The 17,124-nt window shown below is 43.2% G+C and overlaps 1 protein-coding gene across 1 annotated transcript; it reads left to right on the plus strand.

Moving 5' to 3' along the window:
• The first annotated feature begins 1,831 nt into the window (after positions 1 to 1,831).
• On the plus strand, positions 1,832 to 15,902 carry LOC139463587 (chitin synthase chs-2-like). Its single transcript, XM_071244859.1, has 11 exons — positions 1,832 to 1,987; positions 5,505 to 5,660; positions 6,433 to 7,346; positions 7,692 to 7,961; positions 8,979 to 9,061; positions 9,853 to 9,955; positions 11,136 to 11,289; positions 12,257 to 12,394; positions 13,343 to 13,475; positions 13,621 to 13,821; positions 13,906 to 15,902. The coding sequence occupies exons 1-11, from the start codon at positions 1,832 to 1,834 to the stop codon at positions 15,900 to 15,902; spliced, it is 4,305 nt and encodes a 1,434-aa protein (XP_071100960.1).
• The last annotated feature ends 1,222 nt before the right edge of the window (positions 15,903 to 17,124 follow it).

Genomic DNA, 17,124 nt, shown 5'->3' on the forward strand with positions numbered 1-17,124 from the left:
ACGCGATTTTAAAGTATTTTCATTTAGGTACGTTTACGAGATACAGGAATGCCCGTCTGGATACTTTTTTTTTACGCTAACTGAAAATATAGGAGTCTCAAAATGTGACAATAAAGTGTCATCATGTTTTCACACAGAAAGGTAAAGTGAAGGACTTACAGATTTGATTTCAATGGGACTGGATGCCTTGAAGGGATATACCGATACGTGATGGTTGTATATCCTAATGAATACACAATTAAAGAGTTTATTATGATTTTGTCTAGCTGTTAATGAAAACAGTTGTTTTGCACAGGCTGCAAAGTGCTCTGGAACAGATGAGCAGAAGAAATAGGATTTTAAAAAAAATAAAAAGTGGTTAACCTTTCAAAAACAGTTAACCTCAATCTGAATAATTTAGAGGGTAACTTACAAATGATTACAAATGAGTAAGTAAACGAAGTTTAACGTCGCAGCCATGTATAGGACCCATAAGTGGTTGAATTCACAGCGCCAGGGAACGATAGTACACCATGGTCGCAAATCGTGACCCTTCTCAATTTATTACAAAGTATATTGGCGATTTAATAGGAGTGATACACCATAAACGACTGTTTATGTGCAAATGTATTGTCGATTCAAACACTGCTTGGATCTGTTGATGTTGGTAATGCCATAGGCACGGGATATAACAGCTATTAATGAAAGGAAAATATTGGTAATGATATTCAACTTTAAATTGATAAAAATATGTCTTTTGCCAGATCTCCGATCATTTAAGTCCCTCTTTGTTTGGGGAGGCCGAGGATGCAGGCGTCGCCCCTCGGTCTGACAGTACACAATTCATGTTTGTACTGGGTGGCTCTGGGGCTGGTTCTCCGCCTTCTACCCCCGCGCCCACACCGTGTCCCCAGGATGGAACCATGAGACCGTCCACCCCGAGACATAAAACCGAAGGAGACACAGCTCACCAAAGTACACAGAGACCTCCAACCTCCGCAACGCCCCCAGGTACCACTCAACACGGTACTGAAAGTCCCCCAAACTCCGCAGCGTCTCCAGGTACCACTCTACACGGTACTGAAAGTCCTCCAAACTCCGCAGCGTCTCCAGATACCACTCTACACGGTACTGAAAGTCCCCCAAACTCCGCAGCGTCTCCAGGTACCACTCTACACGGTACTGAAAGTCCTCCAAACTCCGCAGCGTCTCCAGATACCACTCAACACGGTACTGAAAGTCCCCCAAACTCCGCAGCGTCTCCAGATACCACTCAACACGGTACTGAAAGTCCTCCAAACTCCGCAGCGTCTCCAGGTACCACTCTACACGGTACTGAAAGTCCTCCAAACTCCGCAGCGTCTCCAGATACCACTCAACACGGTACTGAAAGTCCCCCAAACTCCGCAGCGTCTCCAAGTACCACTCTAGGTACTGAAAGGTCTCTAAAGTCTGCGCATTTTGTCGGTAGAGGTACAGCTCGAGACACGAAAGCCGAAACTTCAATCGCAGAGACCGAGAGGGTTGGGCTTTCTTATGGTGATGCATCAGCTGGAGAAACACATGACAAAGACAAACTTGAGTGAGTTTTCTCAAACAGAGCCTATGTTTAGCAATATTTTCTGACCATTTTTTAATCATTGTCTTTAAAATAGACGCATTTGAGATCACAGGAGGAATCATGCCACACTGTTAACTCCTTATAATTTTACAAATAAATAGGACCACCTGAATCACCAGCTACTTACCTCAATGCTTGTCATTGTTACAATATTTCTTTCTGTTTGACAGTTTTTGGGACGTATTTCGGACTGTTGACACGGACGTAGTTCGAAAGGATGCTAACGACTGGATGACCTTTAAGGTCATAAAATGTATAGTTTACATCCTGCTATTCCTGATCCTTCTTGGCGCATGCGTGGCACAGAGAGTTGGTCTGATGGTCCTACTCTCCAACATTCCAGCAGCTTCCTCCACAGCAAGCACCACCAGGAACTTCGGCAGGAAGGCAAGGAGTGGACTTTCACGTTTTAAAAATAAAAGTCTTCCGGTTTTGCAATATATAACTAGAGCCCTTGTTTCCGATATTAAAGTTGAAAAAGAAAAAAATATACTTTGTTTTTCACAAGTCACAAATATGAACCACTGTGGGTTTCTAGGATTTACACACTGTTTAGAGAGTAGGTAGTAGGACTTTACTCACAGTTCAGAGATTGGGTAAGGAGTACTTTACACATTGTTCAGAAAGTGGGTATGTAGTACTTTACTCACTGTTTAGAGAATGGGTAAGTAGGACTTGACACACTAATTAGAGGGTGAATAAGTAGGTCTTGACACATGTTTCAGAGGGTGGGTAAGTAGGTCTTGACACACCGTTTCGACGATGGGTAAGTAGGCCTTGACACACTGTTTAGAGGGTGGGTAAGTAGGTCTTGACACACTGTTTAGAGGGTGGGTAAGTAGGTCTTGACACACTGTTTAGAGGGTGGGTAAGTAGGTCTTGACACACTGTTTAGAAGGTAGGTAAGTAGGTCTTGACACACTGTTCAGAGAATGGATAAGTAGGTCTTGATACACTGTTTAAAGGGGGTGGGTAAGTAGGTCTTGACACACTGTTTAGAGGGTGGGTAAGTAGGTCTTGACACACTGTTTAGAAGGTGGGTTAGTAGAACTTGACACATGCTTCATTGGGTGGGTAAGTAGGACTTGACACACTGTTTAAGGGTGGGTAAGTAACTCTTGACACACTGTTCAGAGGGTGGGTAAGTAGGTCTTGACACATGTTTCAGAGGGTGGGTAAGTAGGACTTGACACAAGTTTCAGAGGGTGGGTAAGTAGGTCTTGACACACTGTTTAGAGGGTGGGTAAGTAGGTCTTGACACACTGTTTTTAGCAACATTCCATCCACAATTATGCGGATTGTGAGGGAGACATTAGAAAAAAGGCGCCACAATGTGGGGTGGCATTTAATTAAGCTAGTTGCCATCCTTTGTGCAGGCGGAACAAATATGTTGCACATATAATTATAGTAATGGAAACACGAGCATACTTATGGTTTCAAGATTATTGAGCATGGGCACGACTATGGCAAACCATCAAATTTAACCATACACCTTCATTGTTATTAATGAACATATATTTATTCACCTTCATAATGTCATTCTTTATATCTCCAGGGCTCGCATTTCGATGAATCTATTCCATTTACCAATTTGATTGGCTGCGCTACACAGTCAAACGAACCAAAGACGTATATACGTCCGTGAACGAACCAATCAGAGTGAGAGTTACAAACCAGCCTCAATGTTGGGTTGGCGATATGAACAGTCCCATTGATTGCGATGGAATTTGCCAGACATGTAACATTGAAAAACTGAATGACACCCAAAAGAAAGCCCTCGGAATATTTTTGAGTGAAAGAATGCCTTTTTGCATTTTTTTCCTTTTCGACGTTTGATTGGTCGGTAATTTATAATGGTAATGAGAACCAAGGGCAGGTAATTAAGGCCCCGAGAACCACTGGATCTAGGGGATAGTGTTTGTTTACCGAGCCTTGTATACTACTCAAAATTTGATAAGGATCGTAGATATTTTTCTTAATAAAAAAACAAAATAACTGCATAACTGGCAATATTGTGTTCAAGTGAAATCAAAAACGTCTCCAACACACTTGCACGTGCATTTCATGCCATGGGAAATGCGTTTCACATCACAGTTCATGCTTTTGCTACCATTGCACGATTTCCAATCAGGCAACGGTGTCTGATTCATTCTGAAACTTTAAACTCAATTGAGTGTTTACACTACGTTTATCTACGCAATGCCCCCTCAACGTGTAAGGCGTCGCCGCACGACAGAACAACTGGGCAGATGTATTGGAATGCTTGATGCTGGCTATTCACAACGTGACGTTGCCAATGCACTAAACGTCAGCCAGAGCGTTGTAAGCAGGGCCTGGTCCCGACAGCAAAATTTTGGTACAGCAGCACACCGACATGGGGGTGGTCGTCAGAGGTCGACAACCCAACGCCAAGATCATTTTGTGGCTCTTCAGGCACGACGTCATCCCTTCTGGACAGCAACCAGCCTACGTAACGACCTCCTGAACGCCTCGGGGGTGAATGTGTCCACTCAGACTATACGGAATCGTCTTCACAATGCAGGTCTCTACTCGAGAAGGGCATGTGTCCGAATCCCCCTGACTGTTCGACACCGGCGGGAGCGATTGGAATGGGCTGAAGATCATGTCACTTGGACACGGAACGATTGGGTTCCAGTTCTGTTCACCGATGAGTCCAGGTATTGTTTGGACTTTACAGACAGGAGGCAGCGGGTGTGGCGACGACAACGTGAACGTTTCCATGATGCCAACATCAGTGAACATGACCGTTATGGTGGTGGTTCCATCATGGTCTGGGGTGGAATCAACAGAGATGGAAGGACAAATCTTCATGTCCTGGAGAGAGGAACAATGAAGGGGGTGAGGTACCGGTATGAGATCCTCGATGTGTACGTCAGACCCTACGCTGGTGCTGTTGGCCCTGAGTTCACCCTGATGGATGATAACGCCCGTCCTCATCGCGCCAGGGTGGTTGAGCAGTACCTTGAGCAGGAGACAATTGTCCGCATGGATTGGCCAGCGCGCTCGCCGGACTTGAACCCGATTGAGCATGTCTGGGACATGCTGCAGGTTGCCCTTTCACGCCGTAGAGCACAACCCACGACTTTGGCAAAGCTCAGACATGCCCTCGTGGAAGAGTGGAACAACCTTCCCATTGGGAACATCCGGGTGCTTATTGACAGCATATCTCGACGTTGTCAGGCCGTCATTGATGCAAGGGGAGGTCATACTCGATATTGACACTTCATCGACTAAGTGTAATGATGGACTATCCCTCATAACTGTGTAATTCTTTCTCTTGTTTGCTGTTAACATTTTTTAATGAAATGCCTTTTGGTGTTTGCAGATTTCAAACATTCCATATTGATACAAGTTCATGCCGTTCATGAATTTTCATTCATAACATGATTAAACACGTTTCTGAGTCAGAGTCATGTCTTTTGTTATGTTTGTGGTAACTTACACACATATCACCTAGTGATCCTTATCAAATGTTGAGTAGTACCAAGATAATCTTACCATAAGTAAAGTTCGTTTTAAGTAACCACTGACAAACGTATTCAACAATAAATTACTCGGAAATTGTCAATGTGTTGACGTCATAATGTCATTCCTGCTTGTCGTAAGAGGCGACTAACGGTATCGGGTGGTCAGGCTCGCTGACTTGGTTGATGCATGTCATCGATCCCAATTGCGTGGATCGATGCTCATGATATTAATCACTGGATTGTCTGGCCCAGACTCGATTATTTACAGACCGCCGTCAAACAGCTTGAATATTGCTGAGTGCGGCGTAAAGCAACAAACAAACCAACCAAACAGCCATCCCTAGTTCACATACTTACATTGATTGGATTTCCTAGCATAGACGTGCGCCATTCTTGAACATCCTTTGTTTTTTCAGGACGGAAAAAGTATAAAGTCGACCAATATTCAGACAGCACACTACTTCCACCTGACCATAGCAATGTGTATTCCTTACCTACTTACCTCCCTTATAGCGCTCTTCAAATGGATGCTGGGAACATTCCCAACTCCAGGCGTCCTAACGTGGATCACGGTAGGAACATAGCCATTACAAGTTGAAAAACAAGTTTGATGATGGTCGTTTGAAAATGAATATAAATAGTCCTCTGAGATTATCATAACTGTAATCATAAAACGTGAAGGCCAGAGAATAACTAGTCTTGATTATCCACCGATCCATTGGGTGTAAAAGCGTTCAACGTATATATTTAATACACCTTTTATGGTAATCAATATACAATCCATATCTTCTCAAAGCGTCGAGGAGCACTGAAAATCAGTGTTGTCAACAGGTGTTCGTGAAGGGGTAACGGGTTAACGAGACTGATTAATGAGTGATTTCGGCAATTCGTTGCAAATTAGGTGTGTCGGAGTCGGTGTGCGAGACTGTCGGATTAACGGGACTAAACAGCTCTGATTAATTACCGACACACCTAATTCCCATCATTAGTGTCGGATAAAGCTGATTGTCGGATTAACGAGACTTGACTGTATGTCGTAGCATCCTGTAGCACCCGTCACAATTTGCATTAAAAATAGTTACTCATGAACTGTACTGGGGAAACGATTATTCAAGTGTCTGTTTCATGATTACACTCAGGAAACATTTTATCGTCATATTTACACTTTGCATTTCTTTAGAAAAGTGATACGATATTTACCGTTTGTTGCCTGACGCTGCCAGTCACTCGATATCCGTGCCAGAGAAAAGATCATTTCAAGTTTCTATATGAGGATTGATTTCAGGATATAGTTATACGTTATTTAGTGCTTGTTGGGTTATAATTCAGATCTAACTGTTTTAGGTTCTGTTATCGGAGACCATCCACTCCCTAGGACTGTGTGCCCTTGTCTTCTGGATCCTACCCAAGTATGACGTTGTATCTGGAGCACTTCTCCTCAGCGCAACCAACATTCTGCCGTCCCTTCTACTGGTTACCTGTTCCGGAAACGTGTCAGGGGATTCCAAAGTAAAGGCTGCCTTGAAGAAGAGTTTGGATGTCTTTGCGTTGATCTGTCAAGCTTCAGTGGTCCTGTTGCTCTTCCCCTTCATAGATCCAACACAGCGCCTGGCAAATCCAGAAGACAAAGCTGTTTTGGTGATCGGGGTTTTGTTCACCTCCATCAAATGCTGGGAGACATTTGTAGATGGTCATATTGGCCTTCTTAATTCCCAGGGTTTGCCAGACAGCGGCAACTACAACAACCGCTTCATGAACAAAATACTGAAGATTCGCTTTGAACTGCAAGAAGGAAGGAGCAGCGTGTCGATGGTGGCGGGAGTGTGGAAGGTCATCATGACCTTTGCGGCAGTTTACTTAGTGATGTTTTTGAAGGGGGTTGATCTCAAGAACACTGACAAGGTATTTTTTGTGTTCACGGAATTACACGAAGATACCACCATGCAGTCTTCCTTGTTAGCAGTGACTATTGGTGGCTTTGTAGCGTACTATGCAGCGTACACAGCCTGTAAGTTGCAGATGCAGATAATGTCCTTCGCTGTACCAATCGTCGTTTCCATCCTCGTTACACTGGGGATTTTGGCTGGTGACTGTCTTCACTATGTTACTGGTTTCATCCACAACATATTCCTATTCTTAGAAAAGTGTGACGTCTCACCAAATGTGTACTATCTAGGGTTATCATGGTTATTGTCACTGTTGTGGGTCGCTCGACATATTTGGTTTCCAAGGCAAGGTCGACTGGAAGAGTACGAAAGGTAATGCTATTGTTGTTTTAGAAAGGAAATGTGAGGTTAGGGCTGGCTATGCCGTTAGAGACGACTAACTGGTCGGAATTTCAGGCGCGTTGACCTGACTAATTGGTGTTATCCTGTTCCGATGAAGTAGATCGCTGCTCATGCTATCAGTCACTGGTTGTGTGGCCCAGACAGGCCGCCATAATTCTGTCGATGGTAGCGGCGTTACACATCATACTCTGATTCAGTATGAGTTAACTCCTTGATTAATCTGACACTCCCGGAGTGCCGTTACATTCCTGTATATCTCTCCTTATACATCAATAACATGTAGCGAGTGTAAATAGTTTCTATATTTCTTTCCAGCTTGTTCATCAACCCATATTATTGTGGGATACTGACGTGTGAAAACCTTGTCCTGAATCGTCGTCGTCACAACGAAACTGTCACCTATTCCTGCGATGGACCTGACGATCAGCAAGAGCACTTCTTCATAGTCAAGCCCAGAGGCGTAAAGCAGTCTAACTCTTCAACACAAGATGCAACCAGTGCAGATATTCCCTTCATATACGCATGCGCAACTATGTGGCACGAGACCAAGATAGAAATGACCCAGCTACTGAAATCTTTGTTCAGGTAGTTATAAATATTTAATGAGTGAGTTGGGTTTAATGTCGCTTTGACCATTATTTCATATCAGGGTATGTTAGTTTAGTAAGGGTGATAACCCCACAGTTTAAAACACAAGCAGCGGATTCTAGCACGCATGAAGTGAGTGAGTGAATTGGGTTTAACGCCTTTTTAAACAGTATTCCAGTTATATCACGGCGTGTCAGCATAATGTGGGAGGAAAGCCCGAAGTGATCCAGGTCTCAGATGTTTAACGAGCACATAATAGGGGCGAACCGGGATTCGAACCCACAATCATGGGTTTCTGGCGTGTCAAGTGACACAACTCTGCACAGCGAATCGCGGCGCCTTAAACGACTGGGCCACCCGTGCCCCCTTTGAGTCTTAGAATCGCACGGGCTAAGAACAGACGCCCGACCAAATGAGACCCCCCCCCCCCCCCCCCCCCCCCCCCCCCCCAGCACGTATGGAGGATGTTCGTAATTTACGAGAAATTTGGAGAATAACACCTTTCTTCTAATTCACATTTGTACTAAAAAGTACCCCCAAGTGCGTATATTGAGTGAGTAAGTGAGTGAGTGAGTGAGTGAGTGTGTTGGGTTTAACGCCGCTTTTAACAGTATTCCAGTCATATCACGGCGTGTCAGCTTAATGTGGGAGGAAAGCCCGAGGTGATGCAGGTCTCAGACGTTTACCACTTCGGCGAAACCCACGAGCACGGGTATGGTGCTGACAAACCTAGAAACATAATCGGGGCGAACCGGGATTCCAACCAACAATTATAGGTTTCTGGTGTTGACAACGTTAACTCTGCAGAGAGATATGCGGGGCCTTAGACGACTGTGCCACACGTGCACGTATGGAGGATGTTCGTAAACGCGAATTTTGGAGAATAACACCTTCCTTCTAATTCACATTTGTACTAAAGGTAAAAGTACCCCCAAGTGCATGTATTGAGAACCGGATTTCAGTCTAGGGGGGATGTTGGTCGCTGATACTATTCCACGCTCATTGTATCCCCAGGCTGGACAAAGAACAGGCGTTGAGAGAGCAATGTGCAGTCCTCCGTAATACAGAAGACGTGAGAGATAGGTTCAACTATCAGGGTAAGTTTCAGCGGTACATAAAAAATACTGACCAAAAAACGATGATGGAATTTGGACGCTCTCGATTATATACGATATGAACGCTGAGCGTTCGATTCCAAATTCAGTTCACCGCCATTAAATCTCAAAGGAACACAGCTCTGAATTGAAAACACAATATGTTTATCTCCATTGCACCATGACATATTTTTACTAGTACGTTAAGCTTGACAGATTTAGCGACGACTAACAGGAAATCCATCGGCTCTTATACGGAGAAACCCCGTGAAGATTCGGAGTGAGAATATAGGTACCCTGCAACCTATGCTTGTCGTAATGGTCGATCGGGTGGTCAGGTTCGGTGACGTGGTTGTTCGTAAGTCATCGTATCCAAATTTGCGTGGTTCGATGCTCAAAATCAATGGATTGTCTAGTTAAGACTTGTTTCTTTACAGACTGCCGTCATATAGCCGGAATACTGTTGATTGTGGCGTTAAACAGCAACAATAAGAATACGGAGAATAGTTTACCCCATATCCTGGCTGATCATGTGTCATGGTATCTTACAACAAAGCTAATTGTCACAACCACAAGTGAATTAGTGTCGTGGTGGATTCCATTGCGTGAATTCTGTAATGGTGAAATCACTCGAATTTGTTGATTCCGGAAGTAGAATTAACTAGCGAAGGGGCTATTTCCGGAATCAACAGATTTGATTCATTTCTCTGAATTAAACTATGTCATGGCTGACATACGTATGATTTTATCTATAATTGTGCGTCAGTTGTCCTATTTCAACATTTTTGTTCCAGCGCATATATTTTTTGATGATTCTTTGGAATTAAACGACGATGACAAATGGGAGGCTAACGTGTTTGTAAGAACATTGGTCAACGTCATGAGCGACGCGTGCAGGTATGAGTCTTCTGTATGTTGAATCAACAGAATGATGTCTGACAACAAAAAACTACCCCTGAACTAGTTTGACCCTTACACAAACAATGTTCGCGTATTGTTTATTATTGTTCATGGTTGCTGTACTCGTGGCGTATTATCATTCACAATTTCGTAATTTCTTTTTCATTTCATTTAATAATCTCAGAAAACATGTTGTTTTTTTTGTTTTTGTTTAACGCCGCAACGAACGAACATTTAACCTACCGGGCTACCCAATACATCGACTCGCTTGCGATTCTAGAATTTAACACGCACTCAGCAATATTCCAGCTATATAACGGAGGTCTGTAAATAATCGAGTCTGGACCAGACAATCCAGGGATTGACACCATGAGCATCGATTCACGCAATTGGGATACATTGACATGTTTCAAACAAGTCAGCGATCCTGACCACTCGACCCCGTTAGTCGCCTTTAACGACAAGCATAGTCTCGCCTGTTTCGGCAAGCATGGGTTGCTGAAGACCTATTCTAACCCGAGTCTTCAACATGTTTGTCAAGCTATGTCCTTGTTTTAATGTTCACTCAGCAGTTAATGGGTACCCGGGAGGATGTGATATGAATGCAACTGTCAACCTACCAGAGCCTCAAGGGTAGCTTGCCCATGGAGTTGAGAATGCAAAACGAGTGCACACCGATCCATTAAACAGAGTAGCAATACTACAGTATACGCCAGTTCGTAGTTTAGCGCTATATAGATCATCATCATCATCATCATCATCATCATCATCGTCGTCGTCATCACCATGGAGTCAGTATACTGTGCCTGAGTGGGATAGGGCGGTCGGGTTGCCTTGGGGTTAAAGCGTTCGCTTGTCACGCCGAAGACCCGGGTTCGATTCCTCACATGGGTACAATGTGTGAAGCCCATTTCTGGTGTCCCACACCGTGATATTGCTGGAAAGTTGCTAAAAGCGGCGTAAAATCAAATTCACTCACTCACTCACTGAGTGGGATATCCATGTTGAACTGCGGGATGGTATCTCAGTGGGCAAGCACTATACAAACAGCCACTCACATATACACCCACGTGCATGTCTGTCGCAATATAAATGTAATAATCTTATATCTGACGTTAAACCCAATTTCACTTCACATCACCATTTATTATTGAATTATGAAATTGTTGTCCCTTAGCGCTGTTCACCAGCGGTACATGCATCTGCATGCTCCCTACAAAGTCATCACTCCGTACGGGGCCCAGCTGATCTGGGAGATGCCTGGTGGGAATCTGTTGTATGTCCACATCAAGGATAAAAACAAGATCCGGCACAGGAAGCGATGGTCACAGGTAACTACCAGGCATCCATCCCCACTGGTTAAGGTTAATGGTTAGGCAACGGCCTCGTTGAGAATGATGCCAAAATTGGTAAAACAATTACGTCCCTTGCACATGCCAGGATCCTACGATCCCCGATTTTGACCCTTGGTTTCAGAGCACCATAGTCATGCTCAAGCGGCACTCATCAACTACACGTCGTTTACATTCCCCACTACGATGACACCTGTGTATAGGGATATATACATGGATACTGAAAGACCAAGCATTATAATCGGGGGTATCTAGGTGTGCACATTAGCAACGGCTCATGACAAAGCAGGGAAACAACTCTTTTCAGCGTTAGATAGTACTCGACCAAACTTGCCAATCAAGAAAGCATGTTACTTTTACAACTGGTATATTTTTTTTTTTACATTTATACAAAAAAGGTTTATTATGGGTATGAACTGGACAAAATGTTCAGTGTAAATTAACAATGATTGATATTCGATAAAGGTGTTTATTTATATGTCCGGAAACTTTTTCTTAACTTAGGCAAATGTAACTAACGGTATAAAGACTATTAATTGGTTGACAATGACATGTGTGTCCACTCCAGCTGCCAGAGAGAGAGATTGATGACAAAGGCCTGTTTTAATTGATCATTTACTTTACTACCTTTATGGCATCTCTAATGTCCACTAAATGGGGTGCTGGGATTTTGTCAGTAAATTACTTTAAAAAAAATTAAAACTTGAATTAAAATTGAGTCTGAATATTGTTTTGCTGAAACACATTGCAGCAATGCAGATACATTCTTTTCATTTATTCCTTCAACAGTCTGAAGCAGGATTGTTTCTTTCAAGAATTTTCGAGCACAATTATTTTTGATAAAATTACCCCCACAACACCCCACCACCACACACCTATCGGCCCCTAACCTGGAGATATAAATTTGATTTGAAGTGCCACACAGACAAACTCATCATCGTTGTAGGTGATGTATATGTACTACTTGCTGGGGTATCATCTCCTAAAAGATTCTGCTGAAGACATCGCCAAACAAATCAACCCAGAAATACCAGTTGACAAGAAGCACATCAGCGAAATGATTGACTTAGACACGAAAAGAAAGGTAAATACTATGAAAGCAGAGATTCAGGCTTCAGTTATGCTTTAGAGGTATGCTAGAACCGTGTGTAATATCATTTGGCACCGCAGACTTAATTTGAATATTTAATGTTGCACACACTTTCCTCAGGTATACGCCAAATGGAATCTGTTTGGTAGACACTCTAGTCTGGTTTTTCTCTTGTTTTGACAAGAATGGTTACTTTAGTTTTACATACAAAGTATCAACGGAACTCAGTATGTCAACATCACAGAATAGTTGCCGAAAATGAAGCAGCTCAGAAATATACGTCTCTTAATATGCTTGGGCAAAGTTAACAAACTGACCACATCCATTCAAAAATGCAGAACCCCATTCTTGCAAACAAAAGCCCTTTTGATTGGAAAATGTAATTTCTCTTTCAGTTTGTCAGGGATAATTTGGTGGGAGTTGGGAGGAAACCTAGAAATTATTAACTTGACTTTTTCTTCATCTGAGATTGTAAAAGGGCAGGCACCAAATACACTTTTTGACTGTAAAAATCCACATGACCTTTTCCACGGTGTTTAATTAGAACTTGGTTGATTGTTGTCAGAATTATTGTTTGTCAAGGATTTGGTAGTCACATATTTCTTAATCAGACAAAGGACTGGCTATGTATGCTGGATTGGTAGATGGTTTACATATCATAATTGTAAATGTTTGACCCTTTGTCAGTTGGAACAAGGGCACATTGCCCATGCAATTCAGCAAGACTTTTGTGACGACAGCGGGTTTTTTGTACTCGTGACGGTGTTTAGGATTAAATTCAAGATCTATTTTACGAATAAAAGACGTTCAATGGTTCGGTCTCTCGTTTCGCCCACTTTTTGGTATACGTTTCTGTGAAGATACTAATTAACCATTATGTCTGGTCATAAAATGTAACAAATTTGTATATTAGATTTGATGAATACGTTTTTTGATTTTCAGAGCAAAAACACATTCATCCTAACACTAGATGGCGACACTGACTTCAGCCCTGGGTCGGTCAGAGTTCTGCTGGACAAGATGTCAAACGAGAAAGTTGGCGCAGTCTGTGGCAGAACCCATCCTATCGGCTCAGGTGTGCCAACAGATAAATTATATAAATATATCAGATTAAAAATTGTCACATGTATCACACAGCTATTTGATCCCAAAGCTCATATATGATTCTCAATCATTCAAAGAATAAGTACATAATAATCTATGTTAATCCTTTTTTGCAGGGCCTCTTGTTTGGTACCAGAAATTTGAATATGCTGTTGGTCACTGGCTACAGAAATCCACTGAGCAAGTTCTAGGTTGTGTCCTCTGTAGTCCTGGGTGCTTCTCCCTCCTCAGAGCCTCGGCTTTAATGGATGACAACATCATGAGGGCATACACAACACTACCAACCAAACCTGGACACTTCCTGCAATATGACCAAGGTATTGATACGTTTAAGCATAGATCCAGTATTCATGATCAGCCTGAAAGGATCAGATTATGTAATGTTGGTTTCCTTGTTCCAGGTGAAGACCGATGGTTGTGCACGCTGCTGCTCCAGCAGGGGTACCGAATAGACTATGCGGCTTCCGCTGATTGCTACTCGTACGCACCAGAAGGATTCGCCGAGTTCTTCAACCAGAGAAGACGCTGGACTCCATCCATCCTGGCCAATATTATAGATCTGTTATCATCATCAGAAACCACTGTCGCTCGCAACTCCGACATCAGTTACTTGTACATAGCATACCAGATGGTGATGATGGCAGCGACCGTCTTGGGACCAGGCACTGTCATCGTGATGATTGCCAGAGCCCTTGAAGCAGTTTTCGCGCCTGGATTGATATATGCTTATTTGATGTCCTTTCTCATTCCTACCATCTTTACAATCGCTTGCTTTACCACCTCTACCAAGATTCAGCTTACTCTTGCAGCAATATTTAGTGCAATCTATGCCTTCATTATGATGGCTGTCATTGCTGGCACTGTCGTGATTGCCTTCCAGAAAAGCTTTCTCCACCCAAGTGTCCTCTTTACCACCATTCTCTCTGTCTTGTACATCTTGTCTGGGCTGCTCCATTGGAAAGAAATAAGTTGTCTACCTCATGGGTTTCTGTTCTTCCTGTGTATCCCCTCCGGGTATCTTTTACTGTTTATATATTCACTTTGCAATTTGAACATTGTATCCTGGGGAACTCGGGAAATACCCAGGAGGAAAACAAAGAACGAATTGGCGGCTGAAAAAGAAACCGAAGTGAAGAAAAAGAAAGAAAAGAAGAGAGATGGTTTGTTTGCACGTCTATTCTTTAGTTCAACCTATATCCAAGAACTCAAACAACTACAATTAAAAACAAATGTGCTGGACGATGTTGTGACACTTTTGAGACAAATGAATGACAATATCGCTAAACTGTTAGATCAGTCACCAGCAGATCAACCTCAAACTCAATCGTCTCACAAAAGTGCCGTTGCTTACAGCTTATATGAGCCTGATACAGAAATACCCTCCTCTACCGAAGAGCCGTTACCAACAGAAGATGAACCTGAGACAGACTATTACAGGGGTAATCACTGGGCTCATGATCCGGCACTTGGAAATGGACCAGTTCTGACACTAATCGGCAAAGAAAAGGACTTCTGGAATGTTTTAATTGAGAAGTATATAAAACCAATAGAAAAGGATTCTCAAAAAGAAAACCAAAACAAGGCTGAATTAATCGAGCTGAGAAACAACGTATGTTTTCTGATGGTGATGACGAATGTTCTCTGGATTGCTATCAACTTTATGTTCCTGCTTTCTGAGACTGCCACTTTTACAATTGAGTACAACCTGAATGGGAAAGTTTTTGTACTAAAGATTGATATCCTTGAACTTCTCTTCATTATCTTCTTCACTGTACTCATCTTGATCCAGTTCTGGGGGATGTTGCTTCTCCGCTGGGAAACGTTCCTACATCTTATTTCAAGGACTTCCCTGAAGGGTACAATGGAAGAACAAACCCATCAGCTAATGGAGAAATTAGAAGAAACAACAGAACTTACTACTGAGTACGACGAGGATCAAGATCACATCTACATCAGACTGAGAGATGTAGTTACAGGTGGTATAACTGCCAGGCGGTTGGCCACCACAAGAAGACTCAATTTGTCAATGACTGCAACACGTCTCAACGGCAATCGTGATCTCACATCGACGGTTCTTGGAGATTTAGGAACATCCCGTTATACACGCCCTCGAAAATATACGGCAGGACAGAATGCGTACAGAAGGAATACTGGCCAAAATATGTTGCGACATCGGTACTCACGTAAGATGTACGATTATGTAGTAGCAGAGGCAAAAAGAGGTAATCGTACATCTGGGGTTTATGTTCCTAAATCTTATTACAACGACGATGTTCCAAACGTTGATACATCCTTGCCAGGCACGATGGGAAGAGCGTTCGCTAAACAGATGACGTATTTGAAACATGCTCCAAGGCAGAGAGCTGATACAAGGGTGGATATGTCTCATTTATGGTGAGCTTTATTTGACCACCAGGGGATGCTGGGAAAACATTGTGGCTGTAAGGGGGCATTCAAGTTTACTGATGGTTTTATGAGTGTAAGTGTACTAGTTTACGTTGTGTGTACTAGTTTTACCTTGTGTGTACTAGATTCAGAGTGAGGCAGCCAGTCAGTGTGAAATGCAAGCACTTTCAATAACGTATACACGTATATCAAATATTAATCATGTTTGTTGAAATGAAAATTGGATATATTACATTTGCAAATGACTGTGATAAAACATGTATAAAAGGTCAGCTACCATCAATAACGCGTATGTCCCCGTTGGAATCGATAGCAGCCTGACATCTCCTGCCCATGGAAGAGACGAGTACACGAATCACATCCTGGGGAATGGTAGCCCAGCCGGCCTGCAACGCAAAAGCCAACTGCTGCAACGTCTGGGGATGTGGTTGATATCGGCGTAGCCGTCTATCCAATTCATCACACAGGTGCTCTATCGGAATCAAATCCGGGGATCTGGAGGGCCGAGGGAGAACATCAACGTTGTTGTTGTGTAAACAGGCTCTTGTGATCCGTGCTGTATGTGGTTGAGAGTTGTCCTGCTGGAATACACCGTTGCCGTTGGCTGCAATTGTGAGGACGTGTGGTAGGATAATTTCGTTGATGTATCGTTGAGCCGTAAGATTGCCCTGGATGTGGAGCAAACCTGTCCTGTCATGATGAGAGATAGACGCCCACATCATAACGCTACCCCCACCAAACCTGTCGACTTCTTGTATGCAGTTTCCGGCGTAACGTTCTCTCTCGACGGAGGAGAAATCTTGATTCGTCACTGAACCAGACATCTTTCCATCGCAATTGAGGCCATATCCTGTGTTGACGACACCAATGCAGTCGTTATTGACGATGTTGTCGACTCAATATGACGCGTCGAACAGAACGTCTTGCTCGTAGACCTGCTGCTCTTAAACGGTTTCGTACGGTCGTAGATTCTGCGCAGTCCAGGTAATTTGGATACGGTGGAGGTGGATGTGGTCGTCCTTTCACGTAGGTGGCGCAGTCGGATGTAGATATCGTGGGCGGGGGTGATTACTCTTGGTCGTCCCGACCTTGGCTGATCACGTGTTGACCCATGCTGTTGAAACCGATCCCACAGCCTTGTGATGGTGCTACATTGAAAACCCTGGCTACAGCTTATCGGGATTTCCCTGCCTGCACGAGGCCTATGACGTTGT

Source organism: Haliotis cracherodii, unplaced genomic scaffold (assembly GCF_022045235.1).
Source record: "Haliotis cracherodii isolate W230 unplaced genomic scaffold, xgHalCrac1.p SCAF_16, whole genome shotgun sequence".
Taxonomy (NCBI): Eukaryota; Metazoa; Mollusca; class Gastropoda; order Lepetellida; family Haliotidae; genus Haliotis; species Haliotis cracherodii.